At 42.4% G+C, this 26,216-nt stretch overlaps 1 protein-coding gene across 1 annotated transcript in view; it reads left to right on the top strand.

Annotated features, from left to right (window-relative positions):
* The window catches only part of ube2v1 (ubiquitin-conjugating enzyme E2 variant 1), a 29,670-nt gene extending 25,492 nt beyond the window's left edge, over positions 1–4,178 (top strand). Inside the window, exon 4 of the mRNA XM_083939316.1 lies at positions 2,955–4,178. Within this exon, the coding sequence (XP_083795442.1) occupies positions 2,955–3,101 (147 nt within the window). The 3' untranslated portion in view covers positions 3,102–4,178. The remainder of the gene's footprint in view (positions 1–2,954) is intronic.
* The last annotated feature ends 22,038 nt before the right edge of the window (positions 4,179–26,216 follow it).

The following is a 26,216-nucleotide window of genomic DNA, read 5'->3' as shown; positions in this document are numbered from 1 at the left end:
TTCTTACCTGTTGATCAACATTCAAATTTAGATAATTATTTCAAGTGCTTATTGACATGATCTTATGTGGACTGAATTAGACCAATGCAATATACACATGATTTATCAATAACTACTCTGCCAGTAGGATCCACAGCTACCCGTTGAATTTCAGACTTGACTTATGCCCAGTGATAGATTTTAGTAGTAGAGTTGTTGGCTCACTACTCGTTAGAAACACTATAATTTAAATATATATATATTTTGTGTGTGTGTGTGTGTGTGTGTGTGTGTGTGTGTGTGTGTGTGTGTGTGTGTGTGTGTGTGTGTGTGTGTGTGTGTGTGTGTGTGTGTGTGTGTGTGTGTGTGTGTGTGTGTGTGTGTGTGTGTGTGTGTGTGTGTGTGTGTGTGTGTGTGTGTGTGTGTGTGTGTGTGTGTGTCAAATAAACTTTGTTATGCCATCAATGTTACAGTAGGACTCAACAGGTAACATGTTCTGCTACTTCAAACTGTGTCCTTCTCAGACCTTATTTTAGGTAGATTTATTAGATTTTGTTATTTCCTATAGAAACTTAAAACAGGATTTTGGATCAGTGAACCCTCTGCTGTATAGAATTGATTTGACTAGCCATTCTATTTAGGAAAGGCTAACAGATCCTACAGTTTGTAAACTTAATGTGGTACAGGCTAATCAACTTGTGTGTAAAATGTAATTAGAAACGGAATGTGATGATTTGCAAAACATTGACACGGAATGTTTAATTAAAAATGGCACACAATGGCACACATATCCAATGTTGAAACTGAGAAATGTCATTGTTTTTCTAAAATGACACGCCTAATTTGAATTTGATGCCCGCAACACGTCTAAAAGTTTGGACAATGGTAACAAAAGACTGAAAAAAAATTTGAAATGCTAAAAGAAAACAATTGGTACATCTCAAAATGAAAGAGGTTAACTGGCAACAGGTTAGTAAAATGACTGGGTATAAACGACGATGACGTCAATCAATGCATGTGACGTGTTACGGTGTGATGACGTATAGGCAGCAAGTAGCATTCCGCCAAGGCCCACGTAGTGTGAGTACAAACGGGCCTGGGCCGTGGTGGTAGAGGGAGGGGGCACGGTATGGATGGACAGTGTCAGTGCGCCCTTACTTACGAGAAGGGGACTCCAAATTGGTGAGCAGCTGGTAAACATTCCACTTTCAAAATGACAGCAACTGGTCTCCTCAGTTCCCAAACGCTTACAGAGTGTTGATCAAAGAAGAGGTGATGCTACAGAGTGGTAAACATGACCCTGTCCAAACTGTTTTGAAACGTGTTGCTGGCTTCAAATTCTAAATAATAAATGTTTTCAGTTTCAACGTGTGAAATGTTGTCTTTGTGCTATTTTCAATTACATATGGGATCATTGGGTTTGCAAATCATTGCATTCTGTTTTTATTCATATTTTGCATAGCGTCCCAACTTTTTTGGATGGTTGTATAAGGGGTGTCACTCTTGATGAATTTTGCGTTTTCTTTTTAAGAAAAAAAATTACAGAATGTGTAGTTGTAATGTAGCTTTTGATTGTGAAAGCTGTTCAGCAGTCTGGTCAGAGCTGCATGGTTTCCAAAAGTGTATTGAAAGCCTGGTCCTAGACGTTCTTAGCATCAGGGAATTATTAAACAATAAAATAATAAAAAATGTATTTTTATAGATTTAAAAAAAATGAAAAATTTTTAAACTCAAATGTGTTTATCAAGTAGCAAACACCTTTAAAGAATAGTTGTAGGTTGTCTGGTAAGTGTCCCGAAATTTGGTATCCACATAGCTTTAATAATTTCAGACATATTTCACTGGAGCTTTCATTAGCTCCACCTAACAGGGAGTCGGCCATCTTTGATTTTTTCTGCGGTTTTCATGTATTTTATGCAAACTTTTTCGATCTCCTCCTAGAGAGATTATCAGATTCATTTTAAATTTTGTTGGTATAAGACTCCCACTAATGTGACGCTAAATTGTGAAGGAATAGTCGATACCTCGAACGATGATGTCATAAGTCATGTGACGACCTGACATTTTAGGCACTTTACAGGTATGGTGTCTTTTGTAACTCTTCCTAGAGAATTCAACAGATCAATCTCAAATGTGGTCGGCAGAATCATGAAGCCTTCACGATGCCAAATTGTAAAGTATTTGTGTTTTACTGGAACAGAGTTGCCTTTGCGAGGTGGGCAAATTGTATTTTTCGCCATGACAGTACACTGTTGTAACTTGATTTTACATCGTCCAGTCTGCCCCAAATTTCCCATTCTGGATAAGAGACCAGACCTGAAGACATCTAAACACCCATATCAAGTCACAGGGCCACCTACTGACAACAGCAAGTAGAGCTTATGTGACAGACATCATCTGATTTACATGGAAGTAATATGGTGTGGCCTACATCTGATATACAGCAACATGGTGTATATTTTGTGTGTGTTCTCTGGTGCCACATGGTGGACATAGGAAGAGATACAAAAATTGAAATCTATAATTTGCAGTGCCCAGTAGACGATGCAGAAAATAGTGGGTTGCGTTGGTCCGTTGAATGCTGCTTGCATGCTTGTATTGTAATAATCCATTGACAGTGGTGCCACAAGATTTCATATATGAAAAAAGTAAATTATTGTACTAGTACTACTTTAAATGGTGCAAATTTTACAGTGTAATCCAGCGATGCCCAACAAATTTGCTGTATCCATTTAGTTATTGGATGTTTGTTTTAAGTGTATAAGATACAGTCACAAAGCGTTAGTTTGTTGTTTAGATTAAAATGAAAGCTGAGTTTATGGATGGGTGTGGTCCCAGCATGGTCATCAAAGTAGGAAACTACTTTGTGTAATTTGATGTAAAAAGTTCTTACAATAATGGAAAAACACTCTTTGTGTCAATGCCCTGTTTTAGTCTAGCTTTTGATATATTTAAACTTAATGTACTCCTTTCAGGTGGACATAAAGGCGTTGACAGCACTGTGTAGGTGGAAAGACTCCTACAACATCCGGATGGTGCTGCAGGAGCTCAGACAGCACATGATTATGAAAGAAAACAGCAGGCTTTCCCAGCCGCCCGAAGGCCAGGTGTACAGCAACTGAGGCACCTGCTGCTATCCCTCCCTATCACACACACGCAACTCTACCACTTTCAAACTACTCAACCATCATGTTCTCCAAGACTCCCACTTCCTCCTCCCTCAGGAGCCCCCCATTGGACAGAGAGAGGGATGTACACCCAGTGCCCAGCCATCTTTTAGTCCTGGGTGCAGACCAGACACTACAAAACAAAAATACTGTACATCTTACTAATGTTATTTTTTATTATCTTTGTGCGTGTTCTACATCCAGATTGTAAAATAACAAGTGTACCAATTATGTATGTGCGTTCTGGATTCTTCACAAGTGGTTACAGTTAGTCCCTGTTCTTGTATGGGTTTTGTGGTGATTGACACTCTGCAAAACAAATCTGCTTCTGTAACCCTGACCAAAATATTAAACATTCAGATCATTCTGCAAACCTTAGCATGTTGCAGTACGCTGAAACAAATTCCCCTCATAGAGAAACAAACGTACCCCACTAAATGCTTGGCTTGGTCTCCCAGGCTGTGTTAGTCTTAAATTCCACAGCTTACGCAATCCCAACGATGTGAATTTCACAGGCCTTCCTTAAATGAGTGCATGTCCAGTATATGGGAATAAATGGCTACTAGACATTCAGCAACGTATGTATCAACAGGGAACTGCTGGCTCATCACTCATGTTCTCAGACTTGTCTTCTGCGTGCCATATGGTTCATAGCGCTTTGTGATGCTGATTGATTATTAGCAGCCATTGGGAGGGGGTTTGGGGGCTATAGGTCTTTTTACTTTCTCTCTTCAGAGAACAGAGTTTGAGCACTCAGCACCTCTTCAGGATCACCACTGTATTGTGGCCTGTGCTGGGCAGGAGGCGCTGTGATCGTTTTATTGGCTGCTTTGGGGTTCTTCTTTTGGTTTCTTTAGTCTCTGGGCTAACTAGTGTTTACTCCATGAAGCTTTCTTTTCTCTCATACAGTAAATGCTCACTGTAGTGAGTGCAATGTACGGCTTTGGATGTTCATTTTATAACGGGTTGAATCTAATCAGGGTGATGGTGACCTGTTGCATGGTTTTCTTTGAATTAAACGTTATTACTTTTGTACGTGTTTGTGTCATGATTTCCGGGACATTCCAACTCCTGCTGGAAACAGTGGTTGCTCGTGACAGATTAAGTAAATGTAAGACAACATAAGTAGCTCATCTTGTAAATGATAGATTCCTCATTTTCCTCACAAGTCGTGTTGGAAACGGTTTTGCTTGCTGTAGTCATTCTCCCTGTTTGTACAGACACCTGACTTGAAAAAGACTGGTCAAAATGAATGCATTATTTGCTATTATAAGTCAAGGTTCAACAACTCTGCATTCTACACTCACCGGCCACTTTATTAGGCATACCTGGTGCTTAAAGTGTCAGTGGGGTCTTCTGCTGCCTATCTGTTACCTATCTGCTAGAAAGTAGGTGGTGTTGTGCGTTCACAGATGCTCTCCTGGATTCCTGTTGGAACCAGTGGATAATTGAGTTACTGTTGCCTTTCTATTAGCTCCAACCAGTCTGGCCATTCTCCTCTGACCTCTGGCTAAAACAAGGCATTTGTCCCCACAGAACTGCCGCTCACTGGATCTTTTTTCTTTTTGGGACCTTTCTCTGTAAAGCCCAACCCCAGAGATGGTTGGGTGTGAAAATCCTAGTAGATCAGCAGTTTCTGAAATCCTGAGAGCAGCCCACTTAAAGTCACTTAAATCACCTTTCTTCCTCATTCTGATACTCGGTTTGAACTGCAGCACATCCTCTTGACCATGTCTACCCGCCTTAATGCATTGAGTTGCTGCCAGGTGATTGGCTGATTAGAAATTTGCGTTAATGAGCAGTTGGACAGGTGCACCTAATAAAGTGTGAACATTTCCCATTATGCAACCAAAAGCAATGAGCCAGCATGAAAAAACTTGGCACAAAAGTGGCTTACCAAAACTATCTTGAATTTTTATGGTCAATAAATTTCAGTGCAGTTTACTTTTTGTTGTGCAACAGGAGAGGGCGTCTCAAACATAAATGAAAGGACATACAGAAGATGAATTAACAACATGAAATATAAATGGATACTTTCAATGTTCACTGAGCAGGATTAAAAGCAGATAAGATACGACAAAGTGATGATAAAAGGGACAATAAATAGGTTTAAAAACCATTTTGAATACATAGAAATTAATACATAAATGATGATGGGTACCATCTCCGTTCAGATGGCAGGAGCTGGAACTCACTCGCAAGAGGATGGGAGATGTTGGTAACAAGAATGAAAGTTGATATTGATATTTAAGTCTCATTAAATATATTAAACTACACACTAATATATATATATATATATATATATATATATATATATATATATATATATATGACAGACAGGAAATGAGGTGAGAGAGAGAGAGAGACGCGCAACAAAGGACCATGTCAGAGTCGAACCAGCCGCTGCCTCGAGGACTTTCAGCCTCATGGGGCGACTGCTCTAATCACTGTGCCACCAGCTGCCCATGGCACATTCATCTTTGTGTTATATTAAATAAACAGACATTGTGAACACAAATATTTATTAACAAATAAAATCCAGAAATGAACAATGGACTCTGTGTCCCCAGAGTCAGAACTAAACATAACAAATCTGGAACAAACCTGCAGGTCTGCTGCAACTCTTAGTTCTTTTAAATCAAGACTGAAGACTTTTCTATTTGCGCTGCTTTTCAGTAAACTGCACTGTCACTTCTGTAACTGTAACCATCTTTTATGTTTTAAAAATGACCTTTAATGCACTTTATATGTTTTATGTGTTATTTCTCCCAATGCTTTCAATGTTTTATGTGAAGCACTTTGAATTGCCTTGTTGTTGAATTGTGCTATACAAATAAACTTGCCTTGCCTTGCCTTGCCATCATCTGTGGGATGCTGGTTGCACTTACAACAATATGACCAGACATTGAAAACTAAGTTTTGTTCTTCCCATGGCCTTCAGCAGACTCAAATGACACAACTTCCTGTTGGTCATGTGTGTTGTGAAATGTCCCAAAGTTTTAGGGGGACATGTCAGGGTATCAGATCGGAACTGAGGGGAAACAAGTAAACTGTTTAATTTAAAACAAATGTAATGTCTAAATTGTAAAAAGTGACATAATATTACAAAAAAATACAACATACAGGCACAATATGAAACATATGACTGAGTGGTGTAGGGACAACAACCTTGTCCTTAACACCTTGAAGACAATAGAGGTGATCATCTCAACTTCAGGAGGACAAAGAGAACTGAACATGTGCCCCTCCAGATATACAGAGAAGCAGCAACATATCAGACAAGCTGGTCTGGACCTCCAACACCTCATGCTTGGTCAAAAGGGCTCAACTGAGACTATATTTCCTCAGGAAGCTGAAAAAGACCCAGCTCCCACAAACGCTGATGCTCAACTTTTACAGGAGAGCATCCTAATCAACTGTTTGGTATGCCAGCTGCTGAGCGCAGGGACCTGTACAGGGTGGTGAAGGCAGCCCAGCGTATCATCGGGTTGGAGCTCCCTAACCTTGACACCATAAATGCCAGCAGTCTGAGTAAGAAAGCCAGGAACATACTCAGGGATCACACACACCTTGGACACACTCTGTGTGAACCACTGCCATCCGGTAAACGGTTCAGGGGCCTGTTTCACAAAGCAGGTTTAGTGAAAACTCTGAGTCTGTTAACCCTGAAATGAGGGAAACTCTGAGTTTTCCGTTTCACAAAGGGAGGTAACTCAAACCAGAGACAGAGGGGTAACTCTAGCCTGTTTCACAAAGAGAGGTAACTTAACCTCTTGGTCAGTTACCATGGTAACATGCTCTCTGAAACTAACCTGGTCAGGACCAGGGGCCTGTTTCACAAAGCAGGTTTAGTGAAAACTCTGAGTATGTTAACCCTGAAATGAGGGAAACTCTGGGTTTTCCATTTCACAAAGGGAGGTAACTCAAACCAGAGACAGAGGGGTAACTCTAGCCTGTTTCACAAAGGGAGGTAACTTAAACTCTCGGTCAGTTACCATGGTAACATGCTCTCTGAAACTAACCTGGTCGGGACCAGGTTTTTCTCAGAAAACCTTGAGTTTCTCTCTGTCTCCGCCCTCTTTCAGCCACACACGGTGTTTCATTTCCTCATTCATTCAGTCAGCGGGCGAGTTTTGGCGAAGTATAGTTCTGCTATAGTTCCGTCTGGTTTTTCAGAAAATCACTGCAAATATCAGTCATTAGAAGTTATATTAGGTGGCGACTATTTCACTACCATGGCGTGTCCTTCTGATAACAATCCCGTGGATGAAGCTGCAGCATTACTGCGCAGAGAATTATATATTCGTCGGGAGATGATTATCAGACTATTGATTATAGATGTTCTTGCATTTCCAGGCAATTCTCTGTTTGAGCGGTACCGTTTCATGTCACAGCAGATATTCTGTGTTGCGCTGCGTTTTTTTGCAAACGGGAGTTTTTGTATACAACGTATAAAAGTCATTCAGTAGGCCTACATTAGAAGTTATATTAGGTGGTGAATATTTACACTACCATGGCGTGTCATTTTGATAACGATCCCGTGAATGAAGGTGACGCATTTCGCAAAGAGAATTAAATATTCGTCGGGAGATGATTATCAGACCGCGCATAGACGTCCTTAATATGCTGCAGCCATAATTACAAAATGAATGAAATGGATCTTTTGAGCAAGTTGAATGTATTTGACTCAGCGTTTCTAAATATAATTCCAGCTTTTCTTGCAATTCATAGGTTCAAAAGTGTGTGCTTTTAGTTGGGTTACCGGTATATTAACTACTCCTATACTGTATAGCCTTCTGATCCAGAATATCACCTATAATGCGAGGGGGCTGAATACGGCACAACACCGTTTCATGTCACAGTCCATCTCACCCCTCCTTACATTTCCAACATTAACAACCAGTAATGCTCTCATATCACAGCAGATATTGTGTGTTGCGCTGCGTTTTTTTTGCAAATGGGAGTTTTTTATACAACATTGATATGTTGTATAAAAAACAGCCACTTACGGTAATATTTACTTTACGATGTAAAATGAGGCGTCACCATGAGACTGTGCAGAGGTTTTACCTGTTTGAAAAATGTTTTTATGTTTCATCTTAAGCTGCGCTTCTCCCCCGCGGGGTTGCACTTAAATGAAATAAATTAATAGGCTCCCACTCATGCAGTTCCCCCTGTGATATTACTGTGATTGCAACTGGACTACATTTAAACTTATGCACTGACCCGAGCCGCAATGTCCTCCAGCACCGTCTCCCTCTCTTTTGCTGCTGCAGCGGTGTAAACCTGCTCAAACTCACCGTATGAGCGCATTAATATTTCCAATTCCAGTTGTAGCCTAGCGCTTCGCTTCCCCGTTGCCATGGTGACTCGTCGAATCAGGGCTCCATTGATGCTGTCTTTTTTTACTTGTGGTGCACGCGCTTAACTCCAGGTCAAACTACTCTGAGTTGATCAACCTAACGCAAATCTGCTGTTCTGGAACCGAAAACTCAGAGTTTCCTATCTCAGAGTAGATCAACTCAGAGTTCCGGGTTAGACTCAGAGTTTTTTGAACCTGCTTTGTGAAACAGGCCCCAGGTTTTTCTCAGCAAACCTCGAGTTTCTCTCTGTCTCCGCCCTCTTTCAGCCACACACGGTGTTTGATTTCCTCATTCATTCAGTCAGCGGGCGAGTTTTGGCGTAGTATAGTTCTGCTATAGTTCCGTCTGTTTTTTCAGAAAATCACTGCAAAAATCAGACATTAGAAGTTATATTAGGTGGCGACTATTTCACTACCATGGCATGTCCTTTTGATAATGATCCTGTGGATGAAGCTGCAGCATTACTGCGCAGATAATTAAATATTCGTCGGGAGATGATTATCAGACTATTGATTATAGATGTTCTTGCATTTCCAGGCAATTCTCTTTTTGAGCGGTACCGTTTCATATCACAGCAGATATTCTGTGTTGCGCTGCGTTTTTTTGCAAACGGGAGTTTTTGTATACAACGTATAAAAATCATTCATTAGGCCTATATTAGAAGTTATATTAAGTGGTGAATATTTACACTACCATGGCATGTCCTTTTGATAACGATCCCGTGGATGAAGGTGACGCATTGCCGCAAAGAGAATTAAATATTCGTCGGGAGATGATGATCAGACCGCGCATAGACGTCCTTAATATACTGCAGCCATAATTACAAAATGAATGAAATGGATCTTTTGAGCAAGTTGAATGTATTTGACTTAGCGTTTCCTAAATATAATTCCAGCTTTTCTTGCAATTCATAGGTTCAAAAGTGTGTGCTTTTAGTTGGGTTACCGGTATATAAACTACTCCTATATAGCCTTCTGATCCAGAATATCAACTATAATGCGAGGGGGCTGAATACGGCACAACACCGTTTCATGTCACAGTCCATCTCATCCCTCCTTACATTTCCAACATTAACAACCAGTCATGCTCTCATATCACAGCAGATATTGTGTGTTGCGCTGCGTTTTTTTTGCAAATGGGAGTTTTTTCTACAACATTTATATGATGTATAAAAAACAGCCACTTACGGTAATATTTACTTTACGATGTAAAACATGCTCAAAATGAGGCGTCACCATGAGACTGTGCTGAGGTTTTACCTGTTTGAAAAATGTTTTTATGTTTCATCTTAAGCTGCGCTTCTCCCCCGCGGGGTTGCACTTAAACGAAATAAACTAATAGGCTCCCACTCAAGCAGTTTCCCCTGTGATATTACTGTGATTGCAACAGGACTACATTTAAACTTATGCACTGACCCGAGCAGCAATGTTCTCCTGCACCGTCTCCCTCTCTTTTGCCGCTGCAGCGGTGTAAACCTGCTCAAACTCACCGTATGACCGTATGAGCGCATTAATATTTCCAATTCCAGTTGTAGCGTAGCCCTTTGCTTCCCCGTTGCTATGGTGACTCGTCGAATCAGGGCTCCATTGATGCTGTCTTTTTTTACTTGTGGTGCACGCGCTTAACTCCAGGTCAAACTACTCTGAGTTGATCAACCTAACGCAAATCTGCTGTTCTGGAACCGAAAACTCAGAGTTCCCTATCTCTGGGTAGATCAACTCAGAGTTCCGGGTTAGACTCAGAGTTTTTTGAACCTGCTTTGTGAAACAGGCCCCAGCAGTATGAAGAACTGTTTTTACTCCAGAGCTGGGGCCTCTGTCAATCCCCACCTCCCACCCCCTGATTGCACACCCACCCACCTCCTAACTGACTGATACAGATTACCGATACTTATAATATACTGTACCCTTTTGTAAATATACATTTTAAACACTTTTAAAAGAGTTTTGTTGTCACGCTTTTTGCCAGCTGCTGCCTACTGACTTTGTCTTTGTGTTTCTGTTTCTATTTTGATTTTATTTATTGTTTTGATATGTGTACGGGAGAAGACATACTAAATGTCATTGTACTAAGTATAATGACAATAAAGAGAACTCTGATTTCCAAAGGAGTGCAGTGCAAGAGGTTGGGGAGGGGGCTGAAATCTATCTCCAAATGATGAATAGGAATTAAATCTGCAAGCGTCGATGAACGGGCCCTCCTACCCGGTTCATGTCGTGGAAGTGACTGGATGCTGGTACTCATGGCAGTGTGCTTTAGATATTGAGAATTTCATGTAAATCTGATTAATTTTGTTATATAAGTCCTCTTTACTGTCGCCAGTAGGTGGCACTGTGTCTATTGACATAGTCGATATTGGCATTTAGTTGTCCTCAGGCCTTGGACACTAATCATCTCTGGAAAAAGTGGTGCAGTTTGGACAATTTATGCTAAAGTTAGAGCAACTTCCTGTTTATGGAGGGTGGTACAAAATGGCTGCCATGCCATAAGCCAACATACACAAAACATGCATCGTGTTTCCCTACATCAAGTGTAGAACCCACAATGTAAGTTTCATGTAAATCGGTTGATATTTCTCATGTTCCCTGTTACAATTAGGGGGCGCTATGCTTATGACTAAATATTTCAGCAGGATCTTTTGTCATGGCGTTCCATCGAAATACGCCGTGCCGCCACAGCTGTGCCGTTACACGACATTGTCCCATGTTCACAATGAAGCATCATTCACGTGTTAAGGCTCTCATCATCACTTTTGAGGAGGATGTGATGAACCACTCAGGCCGAGGACATCACAAGTATAAAACATGTAATTTCCTGTTACCAGCAGGGGGCGCTATGACTATTAGTAAATATTCTTCCAATAATAATAATAATAATCATTCCAATTACAATAGGGTCCTCGCCGACTTTTGTTGATGCTCGGGCCCTAAAAATACAGTGTTTTAACTTTTGTGCCAGCGTCCTGCCACCCCGCCGATGCGCCTGGGGTGCGAGGGCCCGTTCAATGCTTATATTTGAATTGGAATTATTATAATTATATAATAATAAGATTATTATTAGGGCCCGAGCACCAACGCAGTCGGCTAGGTACCTAATAATAAAATTGAAAAAAATAGAAAAAATGTCAGTATGTTCTATAAGATGAGAGCAATGATCCCACAAAATCTGTCAATCAAAATAAAATTTTTCCGAACCATGGCGTGCATTTTTGGGCACTATGGAGCCTGCTGGCCATACACAAGCCCAATTACTGCAGAACTTAGCAATGTTTGCCCCTTCTGACCTGTGTGCCAGTTTTGGTGAGTTTTCAAGAATGCCAAGCCCCTCAAAATGCGACAAAGTATACACATAAAGCTCACTTCCTGTTGTCAGTAGGTGGCGCTATGACTATGACTTAATTTCAGCATGTAGATGTCTTTAGGCCTTGACTGTTATTCAGCATGTGAAATTTGGGGCAGATTGGAAAAAGTAAACTTGAGCTGCGACAACTTCCTTTTATCAAGTTTTGGGTAATATCACCGCCACGCAACATCAGGGGTGTTCCATGAATCCTCAAAAGCTTCGCAATTTAGTGTTGTACATTCAGAGCAAAAACATGTACATTTTCTCTGATATCTAGCATGAACTGTTAGCTGTAAAGGTGCTATATTAAACAGATATATCCACTCCATTTACAATTCAATTCAATTCAATTCAATTTTATTTATAGTGCCAAATCATAACAAAAGTTATCTCAGGACACTTTACAGAGTAGGCGTAGACCCAACAATTCCCCCGTAGAGTACGGTGGCAACGAAAACCTTCCCTATAACAGGCAGGAACGTCGGACAGACCCAGCTCTGTGGAGGACGACCATCTGTCTTGACCGGTTGGGGAGGAAGAAAAGGAGAGAGAAAGAGAGAAACACAAAGATAGACAAAAGACAGAGAGACTGACACACTTCCAGAGATGCAAGCAGCCAGTGAGTAACAGTAAATATAACAATATCTGTAGTAATGTGAACATGACCCACATGTTATGGCATTCTACACAGCAGAACAGCAGGAACACGCACATCCAAGGTGACAAACATGATCAATGATGAGTAGGGGCAATAATGGTGTTTTTATGGCTACAAATTTTATAATTTTTTAGACTAGTGACAGTATAAATGACTAATAGTTATTGAAGTAGCAGGAAGCGTCATGCAGGACCACAGCAGCAGGCACCACCACGATCAGCAGAGACCTACACACAGGACCACGGCAGCAGGCACCGACACCAGCGGCAGAGACCTGCACACAGGACCACGGCAACAGGGACCACCACCATCAGCCGAGACCTGCTCACAGGACCAGGGCAGCAGGCACCACCAGCATCATCAGAGACCAGCACACAGGACCATGGCAGCAGGCACTACCACCATCGGCAGAGACCTACACACAGGACCACGGCAGTAGGCACCACCACCATCAGCAGAGACATACCCACAGGACCACGGCAGTAGGCACCACCACCATCAGCAGAGACCTGCAAGATGACAAAGCACAATCAACCCCCCGGGGAAGAAGTTGAATTAATAACATGCATTGATGAGACATGAATGACATAGACAGAGAGGAGAGAAGGTCAGATTATTAGGAAAAGTATTATCCCCCGACAGACTAGGCTTATAGCAGCATCATTAAGCTGAACAAACGCAGCTTTAAGAATAACAACAACAACATAGCTGAGGGCTCGTAAGCCCTAGCTGTAAGCTTTATCAAAAAGGAAAGTTTTAAGTTTACTCTTAAATATGGGGACAGTGTCTGCCTCCCGAATAACACTTGGGAGTTGGTTCCACAAGAGAGGAGCTTGGTAGCTGAAGGCTCTGCCTCCCCTTCTATTTTTGGAGACTCTAGGAACGACAAGTAGCCCTGCATTTTCAGAGCGCAGCGATCTAGTCGGGTGATATGGTACTATGAGCTCTTTAAGATACGACGGGGTTTGAAGAAAAATTGGTGCCAAGCGAGTTGATTTTGTCTCTTATAGTTATAATTTTGTCATTAAAGAAGGTCATGAAGTCGTTACTACTGAGGGTTATAGGCATACACGGCTCAATAGAACTGTGGCTCTCTGTCAGCCTGGCTACAGTGCGGAAAAGAAATCTAGGATTGTTCTTATTCTCCTCTATTAAAGATGAGTAATAGGCTGCTCTGGCATTACGGAGGGCCTTCCTATATGTCTTTAGACTTTCATGCCGAGCTAAGCGAGATTCCTCCAATTCAGTAGAGCGCCATTTACATTCTAATTTTCGCGATATTTGTTTTAGTTCACGGGTTTGTGAGTTATACCACGGACCTAACTTCCTCTGTTTCATTATCTACTTTTTTAAAGGAGCAACAGATTTGAGTGTTGTTCGTAGTGAGCCTGCAACACTGTCAACAAAATGATCAATTTCAGAGATACAAACGTTAGTGCAGGAATCTGGAATATTAGGATAAGGCATTAAAGTAAATGCAGATGGAATCGCTTCCTTAAATTTAGTTACAGTACTATCAGATAAACATCTATTGTAGAAACTTTTGCCCAGAAGTGAGTAGTCCTGTAATATGAATTCAAAAGTTATTAAATAATGGTCTGATAAAATAGGATTCTGTGAAAAGACTATTAAGTCATTGATTTCCACACCATAAGCCAAAACAAGGTCGAGGGTGTGATTAAAACAGTGAGTAGGTTTATGTACACTCTGACTAAAACCAATCGAATCTAGTAGAGAGATAAACGCAATACTAAGGTTATTATTAACAACGTCCACATGAATATTAAAATCTCCTACAATGATTACTTTATCAGATTTAAGGACTAAATTTGACAGAAACTCTGAGAATTCAGACAGAAATTCAGAGTACAGACCAGGAGCACGGTACAATATAACGAGTATAATTGGCTGCACAGTTTTCCAGGTTGAATGTGAAAGATAAAGAACAAGACTTTCAAATGAATTATCATTTAGTTTAGGTTTAGGGTTGATTAAAAGGGCTGAGTCATAAATAGCTCCAACGGCTAACATATTCTTCAGGACACAGCCAGGTTTCAGTCAGACAGAGAACATCAATATGGTTATCTGATATCAAATCATGTATTAATACAGCTTTAGATGACAGAGATCTGATGTTTAAAAGTCCACATCTTATTTTAAGATTTTTTTTGCATTATCGCAGATTTTGTGTTGATTTATATCAAGTTTTTCTGTGTAGCTCCTCTTCTGTTCATTAATGTAGATGATCGTGAACAGCGTTTGTATGGGATACTGAGCTGTAAAGTGATCCACAGAGCGCGCGGAGAGTTGTGTAAGACTGCAGCTATGCTTGCTGTGCGCTTGTGTAAGGGCAGCGCAGAGAGGTGTGTTTAACTGTGACTCTGCATCCTGATCCCAACACTGGGTTTTTGTCAGGAGGTAGTGGAGGTGCAGGACTCGATAGTCAGGTCAACGTTTGCAGATAAAAGTCTTGACCTTTCCTGGTTAGGGTGTAGGCCGTCGTGTCTAAAAAGCTTGGGTCTTCTAAAAAAAGCTGTGAAGCTGTCCACGAATGGAATGCTCTTCCCCAGGCAGTATCCTTTAAGCCACAGGTGTAGCTGGAGGAGGCGGCTGTGCATGACGTCACCAAAACGTGGCGGGGAAGCGGGCCGGAGATGATCACACGCTTCCCTGTGTTTTGCGGGCGGTCCACCATGGACCTGAAGTCCTGCTTGAGGACCTCGGACTGGCGTTTCTTTAAGTCGTTCGTGCCGGCTTGCAGCACCAGCGTGGAGGTGCTCACTAGTTTCTCACACTATATGGTCCGGATCCGCCACCTAGAGGTCTGTATTGGTCTCTACTGGTATTGGTCTGTATTGCATTGCATTCTACTGTCTACTGTCTACGTCATTTACGCATACGCATGCGCAGCGTCGTTTGAATTAACCGGGTTTCCTGCCACCTCGGCTCCGGAAAATATTGTTTTTAACTTAGTTTATCGATTTCATATTTGCAATCACTCGTGCCCGGTTTCTATTGTATTAATTTCCTCAACTGATCGACCGAAGCATTTAACGATCGGGCCTGTGGTTGCCTCTGATCACACCGGAGAAGTAAAACACGGAAGCCATGATGCTGAATCGCACTAGCGAGGATTTCATCAGCTCAGCGGGATCTTAAAACAACTGGTGAAGTGGGCTGCCTGCCCAGGAGTAAAAAGGATCTCCCTGAACTTTCGGCTCCAGGGCCGTAACGTAATTTAATTTAACTCACCTGCCTGTGACGGTACTGTGCCCCGGGGTGACGGATCCACAGCACAGGCTGCGACATGATGGCAGTGTGCGAGTCCTGTCTCCCCACGCTCTCAAAGCTGAGGGAGAACGTCTCTGGCCTGAAGGCTGACCTCATGGAGAAGAACAAATTCCTCCTGGAATTTTCCAAAGTCACCTCAACTCAGGCGAAGTTCCTCGCCCATCTTAAGGCTTCCGGCGCTGGTGACCGTACCATGACGGCTGCCGACAACACCACCCTGCCATGGACTGGCTCCATCACCACCAACATTTACCGAGTCCCGCTGGCAGCAACAGGGTGCCAGGCCCAAGTCATCGGCACCCTCCTCCTCCTGCCTTCTCCCCGCGGAGTGGCAGTGCTCCACCAGGGAGAACGGAGCGGCGGCCCCGGGTCTGGTGAGCTCAACTCCACTCAAGCCGAGGGAACCCTGGTCGATGGTGAACAGGGGCACTGGGGCTCGCCCATCTCTCCCCCCTCCGCCTCCGGATCTACCACTGGATAACAGGTTTGACATCCTAAGCCTGCAGGAGTTTCCCCCGCTCGGTGCGCGCTCCAGCTCGTCTCCGGCATCCGCCCACAGAGTCAGTCGTGGCTCTCGCCGACCCAGGAGCCGGGGTCCGCTCGCCCAAACCAACCCCCCTGCTCTGCCCCGGTTAGGAGCAGCCGCGAGGCAGCGCATTCCCCCTCCGTGCTGGTTGTCGGAACCTCGATGGTCAGGCACGTGAGGGTGCGCTGCGGCTTGACTTTCTGCTACCCTGGAGCCCGCGTCAGGGATGTTGAGTGCTCCGCCCTCCAGCTGTGTTCACAACACAGGTCGGCCTCCACGCTGGTGCTGCAAGCCGACGACTTACAAACGACTTAAAGAAACGCCGGTCCGAGGTCCTCAAGCAGGACTTCAGGTCCATGGTGGACCGCCTGCTAAACACAGGGAAGCGTGTGATCATCTCCGGCCCGCTTCCCCCGCCCCGTTTTGGTGACGTCATGTACAGCCGCCTCCGCCAGCTGCACCTGAGGCAGTGGTCGAGGAGGAGGCGTTGCAGCTATTTATGACTCAGGCCTATTAATCAACCCTAAACCTAAAGTAAATTATAATTCATTTGAAAATCTTGTTCTTAGTCTTTCACATTCAACCTGGAAAACTGTGCAGCCAATTATACTTGTTATAGTGTACCCTACTCTGAATTTCTATCTGAATTTTCAGAGTTTCTGTCAAATTTAGTCCTTAAAACTGATAAAGTAATCATTTTAGGAGATTTTAATATTCATGTGGATGTTGTTAATAATAGCCTTAGTACTAAGTTTATCTCGCTATTAGATTCGATTGGTTTTAGTCAGTGTGTACATACAGGTCCTTCTCAAAAAATTTGCATATTGTGATAAAGTTCATTCTTTTCCATAATGTAATGATAAAAATGAAACTTTCATATATATTAGATTCATTGCACACCAACTGAAATATTTCAGGTCTTTTATTGTTTTAATACTGATGATTTTGGCATACAGCTCATGAAAACCCCAAATTCCTGTCTCAAAAAATTAGCATATTTCATCCGACCAATAAAAGAAAAATGTTTTTAATACAAAAAAAAGTCAACCTTCAAATAATTATGTTCAGTTATGCACTCAATACTTGGTCGGGAATCCTTTTGCAGAAATGACTGCTTTAATGCGGCGTGGCATGGAGGCAATCAGCCTGTGGCACTGCTGAGGTGTTATGGAGGCCCAGGATGCTTCGATAGCGGCCTTAAGCTCATCCAGAGTGTTGGGTCTTGCGTCTCTCAACTTTCTCTTTACAATATCCCACAGATTCTCTATGGGGTTCAGGTCCGGAGAGATGGCAGGCCAATTGAGCACAGTAAGACCATGGTCAGTAAACCATTTACCAGTGGTTTTGGCACTGTGAGCAGGTGCCAGGTTGTGCTGAAAAATGAAATCTTCATCTCAATAAAGCTTTTCAGCAGATGGAAGCATGAAGTGCTCCAAAATCTCCTGATAGCTAGCTGCATTGACCCTGCCCTTGATAAAACACAGTGGACCAACACCAGCAGCTGACATGGCACCCCAGACCATCACTGACTGTGGGTACTTGACACTGGACTTCAGGCATTTTGGCATTTCCTTCTCCCCAGTCTTCCTCCAGACTCTGGCACCTTGATTTCCGAATGACATGCAAAATGTGCTTTCATCCGAAAAAAGTACTTTGGACCACTGAGCAACAGTCCATTGCTGCTTCTCTGTAGCCAAGGTCAGGCGCTTCTGCCGCTATTTCTGGTTCAAAAATGGCTTGACCTGGGGAATGCGACACCTGTAGCCCATTTCCTGCACACGCCTGTGCATGGTGGCTCTGGATGTTTCTACTCCAGACTCAGTCCACTGCTTCCACAGGTCCCCCAAGGTCTGAAATCGGTCCTTCTCCACAATCTCCCTCGGGGTCCGGTCACCTCTTATCGTTGTGCGTTTTCTGCCACACTTTTCCCTTCCCACAGACTTCCCACTGAGGTGCCTTGATACAGCACTCTGGGAACAGCCTATTCGTTCAGAAATTTATTTCTGTGTCTTACCCTCTTGCTTGAGGGTGTCAATGATGGCCTTCTGGACAGCAGTCAGGTCGGCAGTCTTACCCATGATTGCGGTTTTGAGTAATGAACCAGGCTGGGAGTTTTTAAAAGCCTCAGGAATCTTTTGCAGGTGTTAGAGTTAATTAGTTGATTCAGATGATTAGGTTAATAGCTCGTTTAGAGAACATTTCCATGATATGCTAATTTTTTGAGACAGGAATTTGGGGTTTTCATGAGCTGTATGCCAAAATCATCAGTATTAAAACAATAAAAGACCTGAAATATTTCAGTTGGTGTGCAATGAATCTAAAATATATGAAAGTTTCATTTTTATCATTATATTATGGAAAAGAATGAACTTTATCACAATATGCTAATTTTTTGAGAAGGACCTGTAAACCTACTCACTGTTTCAATCACACCCTCGACCTTGTTTTGGCTTATGGTGTGGAAATCAATGACTTAATAGTCTTTTCACAGAATCCTATTTTATCAGACCATTATTTAATAACTTTTGAATTCATATTACAGGACTACTCACCTCTGGGCAAAAGTTACTACACTAGATGTTGATCTGATAGTGCTGTAACTAAATTTAAGGAAGCGATTCCATCTGCATTTACTTTAATGCCTTATCCTATTATTCCAGATTCCTGCAACGTTTGTTTCTCTGAAATTGATCATTTTGTTGACAGTGTTGCAGGCTCACTACGAACAACACTCGACTCTGTTGCTCCGTTAAAAAAGAAGATAATGAAACAGAGGAAGTTAGCTCCGTGGTATAACTCACAAACCCGTGAACTAAAACAAATATCGCGAAAATTAGAATGTAAATGGCGCTCTACTGAATTGGAGGAATCTCGCTTAGCTCGGCATGAAAGTCTAAAGACATATAGGAAGGCCCTCCGTAATGCCAGAGCTGCCTATTACTCATCTTTAATAGAGGAGAATAAGAACAATCCTAGATTTCTTTTCCGCACTGTAGCCCGGCTGACAGAGAGCCACAGCTCTATTGAGCCATGTATTCCTATAACCCTCAGTAGTAACGACTTCATGACCTTCTTTAATGACAAAATTATAACTATTCGAGACAAAATCAACTCGCTTGGCACCAATTTTTCATCAAACCCAGAAACCTTAGAAACTGTACGACCTGATATTTTCTTGGACTGCTTTTCTACAGTCGACCTTAACAAATTAACATGTACTATTTCAGCATCAAAGCCTTCTACTTGTCTCCTAGACTCTATTCCAACTAGGTTATTTAAAGAAGTGCTACCTTTAGTTAACACTCCTGTTTTAGATATGATTAACATGTCTTTATCAGCAGGTTATGTACCACAGTCTTTTAAAGTAGCTGTAATTAAACCTCTTTCAAGCCCAGTCTTGATCCTGAGGTACTAGCCAACTATAGACCTATATGTAACCTTCCTTTTCTCTCTAAGATCCTCGAGAAATTAGGTGCCAGTCAGCTGTGCAACTTTTTACATAATAATGAGTTACTTGAGGACTTCAAGTCAGGATTTAGAGCGAATCATAGCACTGAGACAGCACTGGTAAAAATTACTAACGACCTTCTAATAGCTTCAGACAAAGGACTTGTCTCTATGCTTGTCTTACTAGATCTTAGTGCTGCCTTCGACACTATTGACCATCACATCCTGCTACAGAGACTGGAGCATCTGATCGGCATTAAAGGAACCGCACTGAGCTGGTTTAAGTCATATTTATCAGATGGATCTCAGTTTGTACATGTTAATGACAAATCCTTCATGCACACTAAAGATAGTCACGGAGTCCCACAGGGCTCTGTCCTTGGACCGATTCTATTCTCCTTATATATGCTTCCCTTAGGAAATATTATAAGGAAGCACTCCATAAATTTTCATTGTTATGCTGATGATACACAATTATATTTATCGATCAAACCAGAAGAAACCGATCAGTTAGATAAACTTCAAATGTGCATTACTTGGCCCCGAAGGCCTCCGAAACTCAATAACTAAAGATATTGTTACTCTGGACGATGTTGTGTTGTCCTCCAGCACCACAGTACGAAATCTGGGTGTTATTTTTGACCAGGATATGTCCTTCTATTCTCACATAAAATTAACAACAAGGACTGCATATTTTCACCTGCGCAATATTGCAAAAATTAGGAACATTGTGTCTCAGAAGGATGCAGAAAAACTAGTCCATGCATTTGTTACTTCTAGGCTGGACTACTGCAACTCCTGATTATCAGGCTGCTCCAATAAGTCTGTTAGGAGTCTCCAGTTGGTCCAAAATGCTGCAGCTCGTGTACTAACTAAAACAAATCGAAGAGAACATATTTCTCCTGTTTTAGCTTCTTTGCTTTGGCTACCTGTAAAATCTAGAATAGAATTTAAAATCCTTCTCCTTACCTATAAAGCTCTTATTGATCTGTCTCCGTCGTATCTTAAAGAGCTCATAGTACCGTATCACCCGACTAGATCACTGCGCTCAGAAAATGCAGGGCTACTTGTCGTTCCTAGAGTCTCCAAAAATAGAAGGGGAGGCAGAGCCTTCAGCTACCATTACCATATTCTTAAAGCTGCGTTTGTTTGATGCTGCTATAAAGCCTAGTCTGCAAGGGGAAATATTACTTTTCCTAATACTCTGAGATTCTCTCCTCTCTATGTCATTCATGTCTCATCAATGCATGTTATTAATTCAACTTCTTCCCCGGAGTTGTTTGTGCTTTGTCATCTCGCAGGTCTCTGCTGATCGTGGTGGTGCCTACTGCCATGGTCCTGTGGATCACTGCTGATGGTGGTAGTGCCTGCTGCCTTGGTCCTGTGTATCAGGTCCCTGCTGATGGTGGTGGTGCCTGCTGCCATGGTCCTGTGTGCTGGTCTCTGCTGGTGCTGGTGGTGCCTGCTGCCCTAGTCCTGTGTGTAGGTCTCTGCCGACGGTGGTAGTGCCTGCTGCCTTGGTCCTGTGTATCAGGTCCCTGCTGATGGTGGTGGTGCCTGCTGCCGTGGTCCTGTGTGCTGGTCTCTGCTGATGCTGGTGGTGCCTGCTGCCCTGGTCCTGCGCGCACGTCTCGGCTGATGGTGGTGATGCCTGTAACTGTGGTCGTGCTGTCCTGTGTGCAGGTCTCTGCCGATGGTGTTAGTGCCTGCTGCCGTGGACCTGTGTGTTGGTTTCTGCTGATTGTGGTGGTGCCTGCTGCCTTGGTCCTGTGTGCAGGTCTCTGCTGATCGTGATGGTGCCTGCTGCCGTGGTCCTGCATGACGCTTCCTGCTACTTCAATAACTATTAGTCATTTATTCTGTCACTAGTTTTATAAATTATAAAATTTGTAGCCATAAAAACACCATCAGTGGTATGTCTTGCTGTATCGTAACTGCTATTGCCCCTACTCATCATTGATCATGTTTGTCATAATTATTTTAATTTTCATGTTCTGTCACCCTGGATGTGCGTGTTCCTGCTGTTCTGCTATGCAGACTGCCATAACATGTGGGTTACTAGCTGGCTGCTTGCATCTCTGGAAGTGTGTCAGTCTCTTTGTCTTTTTTGTGTTTCTCTCTTTCTCTCTCCTTTTCTTCCTCCCCAACCGGTCAAGACAGATGGCCGTCCTCCACAGAGCTGGGTCTGTCCGACGTTCCTGCCTGTTATAGGGAAGGTTTTTGTTGCCACCGTACTCTACGGGGGAATTGTTGGGTCCAAGCCTACTCTGTAAAGTGTCCTCAGATAAATTTTGTTATGATTTGGCACTATAAATAAAATTGAATTGAATTGAATTGAATTGAATTGAGGAAGACCTGTGTTGTGAACACAGCTGGAGGGCGGAGCACTCAACATCCTGCCAGAAAGTCTGGCCGCAGCGCACCCTCACGTGCCTGACCATTGAGGTTCCGCAAACCAGCACGGGGGGAATGTGCTGCCTTGCGGCTGCTCCTAACCGGGGCGGAGCGAGGGGGTTGGCCTAGGCGAGCGGACCCCGGCTCCTAGGTTGGCGAGAGCCACGACCGGCTGTGTGGGCGGATCCCGGAGACGAGCTGGAGCGCTCACCGAGCGATGGGAAATCCTGCCGGCTTACGACGTCAAACCTGTTTTCCAGTGGTAGATCCGGAGGCGGAAAAGGGAGAGATGGGCGAGCCCCAGTGCCCCTGTTCACCACTGACCAGGGTTCCCTCGGCTTGAGTGGAGTTGAGCTCACCAGACCCGGAGCCACCGCTCCGTTCTCCCTGGTGGAGCACTGCCACTCCGCGGGGAGAAGGCAGGAGGAGGAGGAGGGTGCCGATGACTTGGGCCTGGCACCCTGTTGCTGCCATCGGACACTTCACCAGTTGTTTTTAGATCCTGCTGAGTTGATGAAATTGTCAAGAACGGTACAGGTATAACACAAAAGGTGGACCCAATGCAGACACAGACAAAAAGTAAAAGTACAAATCAAACGTTTAATAATATAAACGGATAAACGCAAAACACTACAAAGAATACAAATACAATAACTAACTAAACAAACACGGACACAACAGGAACGAGAAGATGACGGAAGATCAAGGAGACAGACGGGAAACGGGAACACGGGAAACTACGGAGAATACAGAAAACAAACACGATTAGTCAACTTACTACGGGGAGCATGAAAATCACAACGAGAAAGGGGATGCCAGTCCGGGGGGAATAGTTTTACCAATACAGGGTCTACGACGGTCCGGCACTGCATGCCTGTCAGCTTGAGGTATTTAAGGTGGTGAGGTAATCAGCATAACAGGCTGCAGCTTGGGGGAACGCCTACCGGACCTAGACAGAGACAAGGGAAAGACACATGCAGGGAAACAGACAGAGGGAGACAAACTCACACAAAAAGGAAGAGAGGAGGGTACCGACAGAACCAGATCTTGACAGAAATGCTTTTAAATTGGCACCTCGCTAGTGCGATTCGGCGTCACAACTTCGGTGTTTTACTTCTCCGGTGTGATCAGAGGCAACCACAGGCCCGATCGTTATATGCTTCGGTCCATTGGTTCAAGAAATTAATACAATAAAAGCTGGGCACAAGTGATTGCAAATATGAAATCAATAAACTAATTTAAAAACAATATTTTCCGGAGCCGAGGTGGCGGGAAACCTGGTGAATTCAAACGACGCTGCCCATGCGTATGCGTAGATGACGTAGACAGTAAAATGCAATGCAATGCAATGCAATACAATGCGATACAGACCAATACCAGCACAGACCAATGCAGACCTCTAGGTGGCGGATCTCCTGGTGGCAGGCTGTGCACGTTACATGGTGTAACGTTAGTGTAAAATAACACCACTGAGTAAAATGCAGTCAGATACAACTCTACTAGTCACTCTGACCTCAATGATAATATTATATAATAATCTCAATGACACAATGTGATGAACTCATCTCAGCTAAAACTGGACTTATAAACACCTCAAACAAGATTCAACTACAGACTCGAATTTGAATTAAATCATCTCTAAAAACAAACACATAATACATTTATATGCATATATAATTCATTGCAGGGCTCTTGTGTCAGACTACATTATTTTTTTATTTATTGTCAGTTTTGAATGCAACAGTTTTATTCAGAGTGGCAGTGATCCCTTACTCTACAAAATACAAGAAAGGGTGTTTTTTTTTTTAAAGTTTTCTACATACTACATTTTATTTTTATACTATATTGGCTTTACTTATGTGTTTCTTCACAAATTATCACATTATGAACTGCATAATCTGCTTTTTTTCTCCAGGCTTCTCTTGGCAGCCCTGCTTTTTAACCATGATGGCAGCTGAGATGTTGATGGACCAGTGATGCTGACGTCTGATGACCCTATTAAGGATAAGCTGGATCACTGAGTGTGATCTAAAAGCATGTGTTTGCTTTCTCAGCATTCACATTGGCCCTCACAGTCACTGAGAGGACTACACACACACACAAAATCATCTCGTCAAAAACTGTCCTCCACTACACCTGCCAAAAGATCCCTGGGGACAGCTGGACAGCCGGTCTCTCACACAATATTCACAGTTGAACACAATGTTTAGTGGTTAAGATTACTATCATGTGAGAAGAAGTCAGATCAAAGTCTACAATTTATATGAATCAAAGGACTGAATTAATGTTTTCTAAACATTGCAAGATGTTTGTTTTTACCTTTATCACTATTCACTTTTGCATATTTTATTAAGTTGAGAAAAAACAATGTTGCATAGATCTCATGATTGTCTATGTTTGCATTTCGATCTAAAACTGGAAGTCAATTAAAACACGTTCCAAATAATAAAATAGCCAATGTAGTGTGTGTGAGTGCTTTGTAGTTTTAAATGGATACATGTTTTTTCCTTTTTTAACCATTTGGTATATCCACATTCATATTTTAAATAGATCCAATCTTGTGTTTTGCTCTTAGTTTACATTTGTATTGCAGAATGTATGGCATGGTTTTAACTGCAGTCCCTGAATATATAAATACACTAACCGTTTGTATATTTAGGGTTGTTGGTAAATAGTCTTGTAACTTCTCTATGCAGACCTAACCATAAATGAAGTATCTGATCTTAACTGCATAATATGTTTTTATACAGTAAGACACTTTGATTTATTTTGTAGATTGTAACCCAAATGAGACATTTCATAATCTAAATTCCTCCACTTTCTGGAAAATGTCTCCTGGTGATGGATACTTGTGAAGGTAAGGGCTTTGATAGGGACACAGTATCTACAGTTAATTATATTAATAACAATAGTGGATATAGGTAGTGATGATGTTATACAGAAAATAACCCTGATTCAGTTTTAATATAGTCTCCAAATTACAATTTTATTTATGGATACCACTTTTTAAATTGTACTTTTTCGGGTATATGATACACCAGACAATGAGTTCTGGGTTTTAAAAGCTGCTAGACACTCATTAAACTTGGTCTAAAACATGTGGTAACTGAAGAAAGTAAATAGAGTAATAAATGATTTCTCTCAGTCTGTGCTCTCTCTCTCGGCCCGTGCTCTCCTGTGGTTCCTTACAGCACATAAACGTTGTGTGGAGTTATATAATGATATTTCTTCAGGCCTGGACTGTTATCCAGTATGTGAAATTTAGGGCATATTAGAAAAAGTTAACTTGAGCTACGACAACTTCTTTTTTCAAGTTTTGGGCAAAATTCACCGCCACTCAAAAGCTTCGCAATTTAGCATCACAAAGGTCTTTAGATGCAACCTACCAGATTGGAAGTCACCCAGGTTATTTCTCTTGGAGGAGTTTGTTAAAGTACAACACGTCCAACTGGTTTCACTTTGCGAAAAAAAAAAATGCTTTTAGAAACTAATGATGCATGTGCAACTTTTTGTGTGAGAGCACAATTAGCACCTCAAAAATGTTAAAAGTAATTAGGGGGCGTTATAGAGACAACGTGCCACGCCCATGCCCAATTGTGGCATCTCAAAGCTATTACTAGTTTGAATGTGGGTGAAACATTTTGTCAGTGTTTGTGCATCCTAAAGTCCTCAAACATGTGTTTGCAAAATGAAAATTGATGCGCAAAATCCAAAATGGCCGACTTGCTCTCCGGTGAAAAAAATTCCAAAACTGTACATGTGCTCTTTAAGATGAGAGCAATGATGCCTCAAATTTCATAAACATGAAAAGAACTTTATCCCAACCATGGCATGATTTTAGGGACGCTATGGAGCCTTCTGGCCACGCCCGACCCCAATGACTTTTGAACTTTTTTTGCCACTTCTGACCTGTGTGCTAATTTCTGTGAGCCTATGTGCATCCTAAGCCCCTCAAAAATGCGATGGCACAGTAGAAAAATATTAATAATAATTTCAGCAAAAGCAATAGGTTACCTCGCACTTTCACTTTCGTGCTCGGGCCCTAATAA

Source organism: Echiichthys vipera, assembly GCF_963691815.1.
Source record: "Echiichthys vipera genome assembly, chromosome: X".
Taxonomy (NCBI): Eukaryota; Metazoa; Chordata; class Actinopteri; order Perciformes; family Trachinidae; genus Echiichthys; species Echiichthys vipera.
The sequence above is the reverse complement of the archived record's forward strand: the minus strand, read 5'-3'. Positions and strand labels throughout refer to the sequence as shown.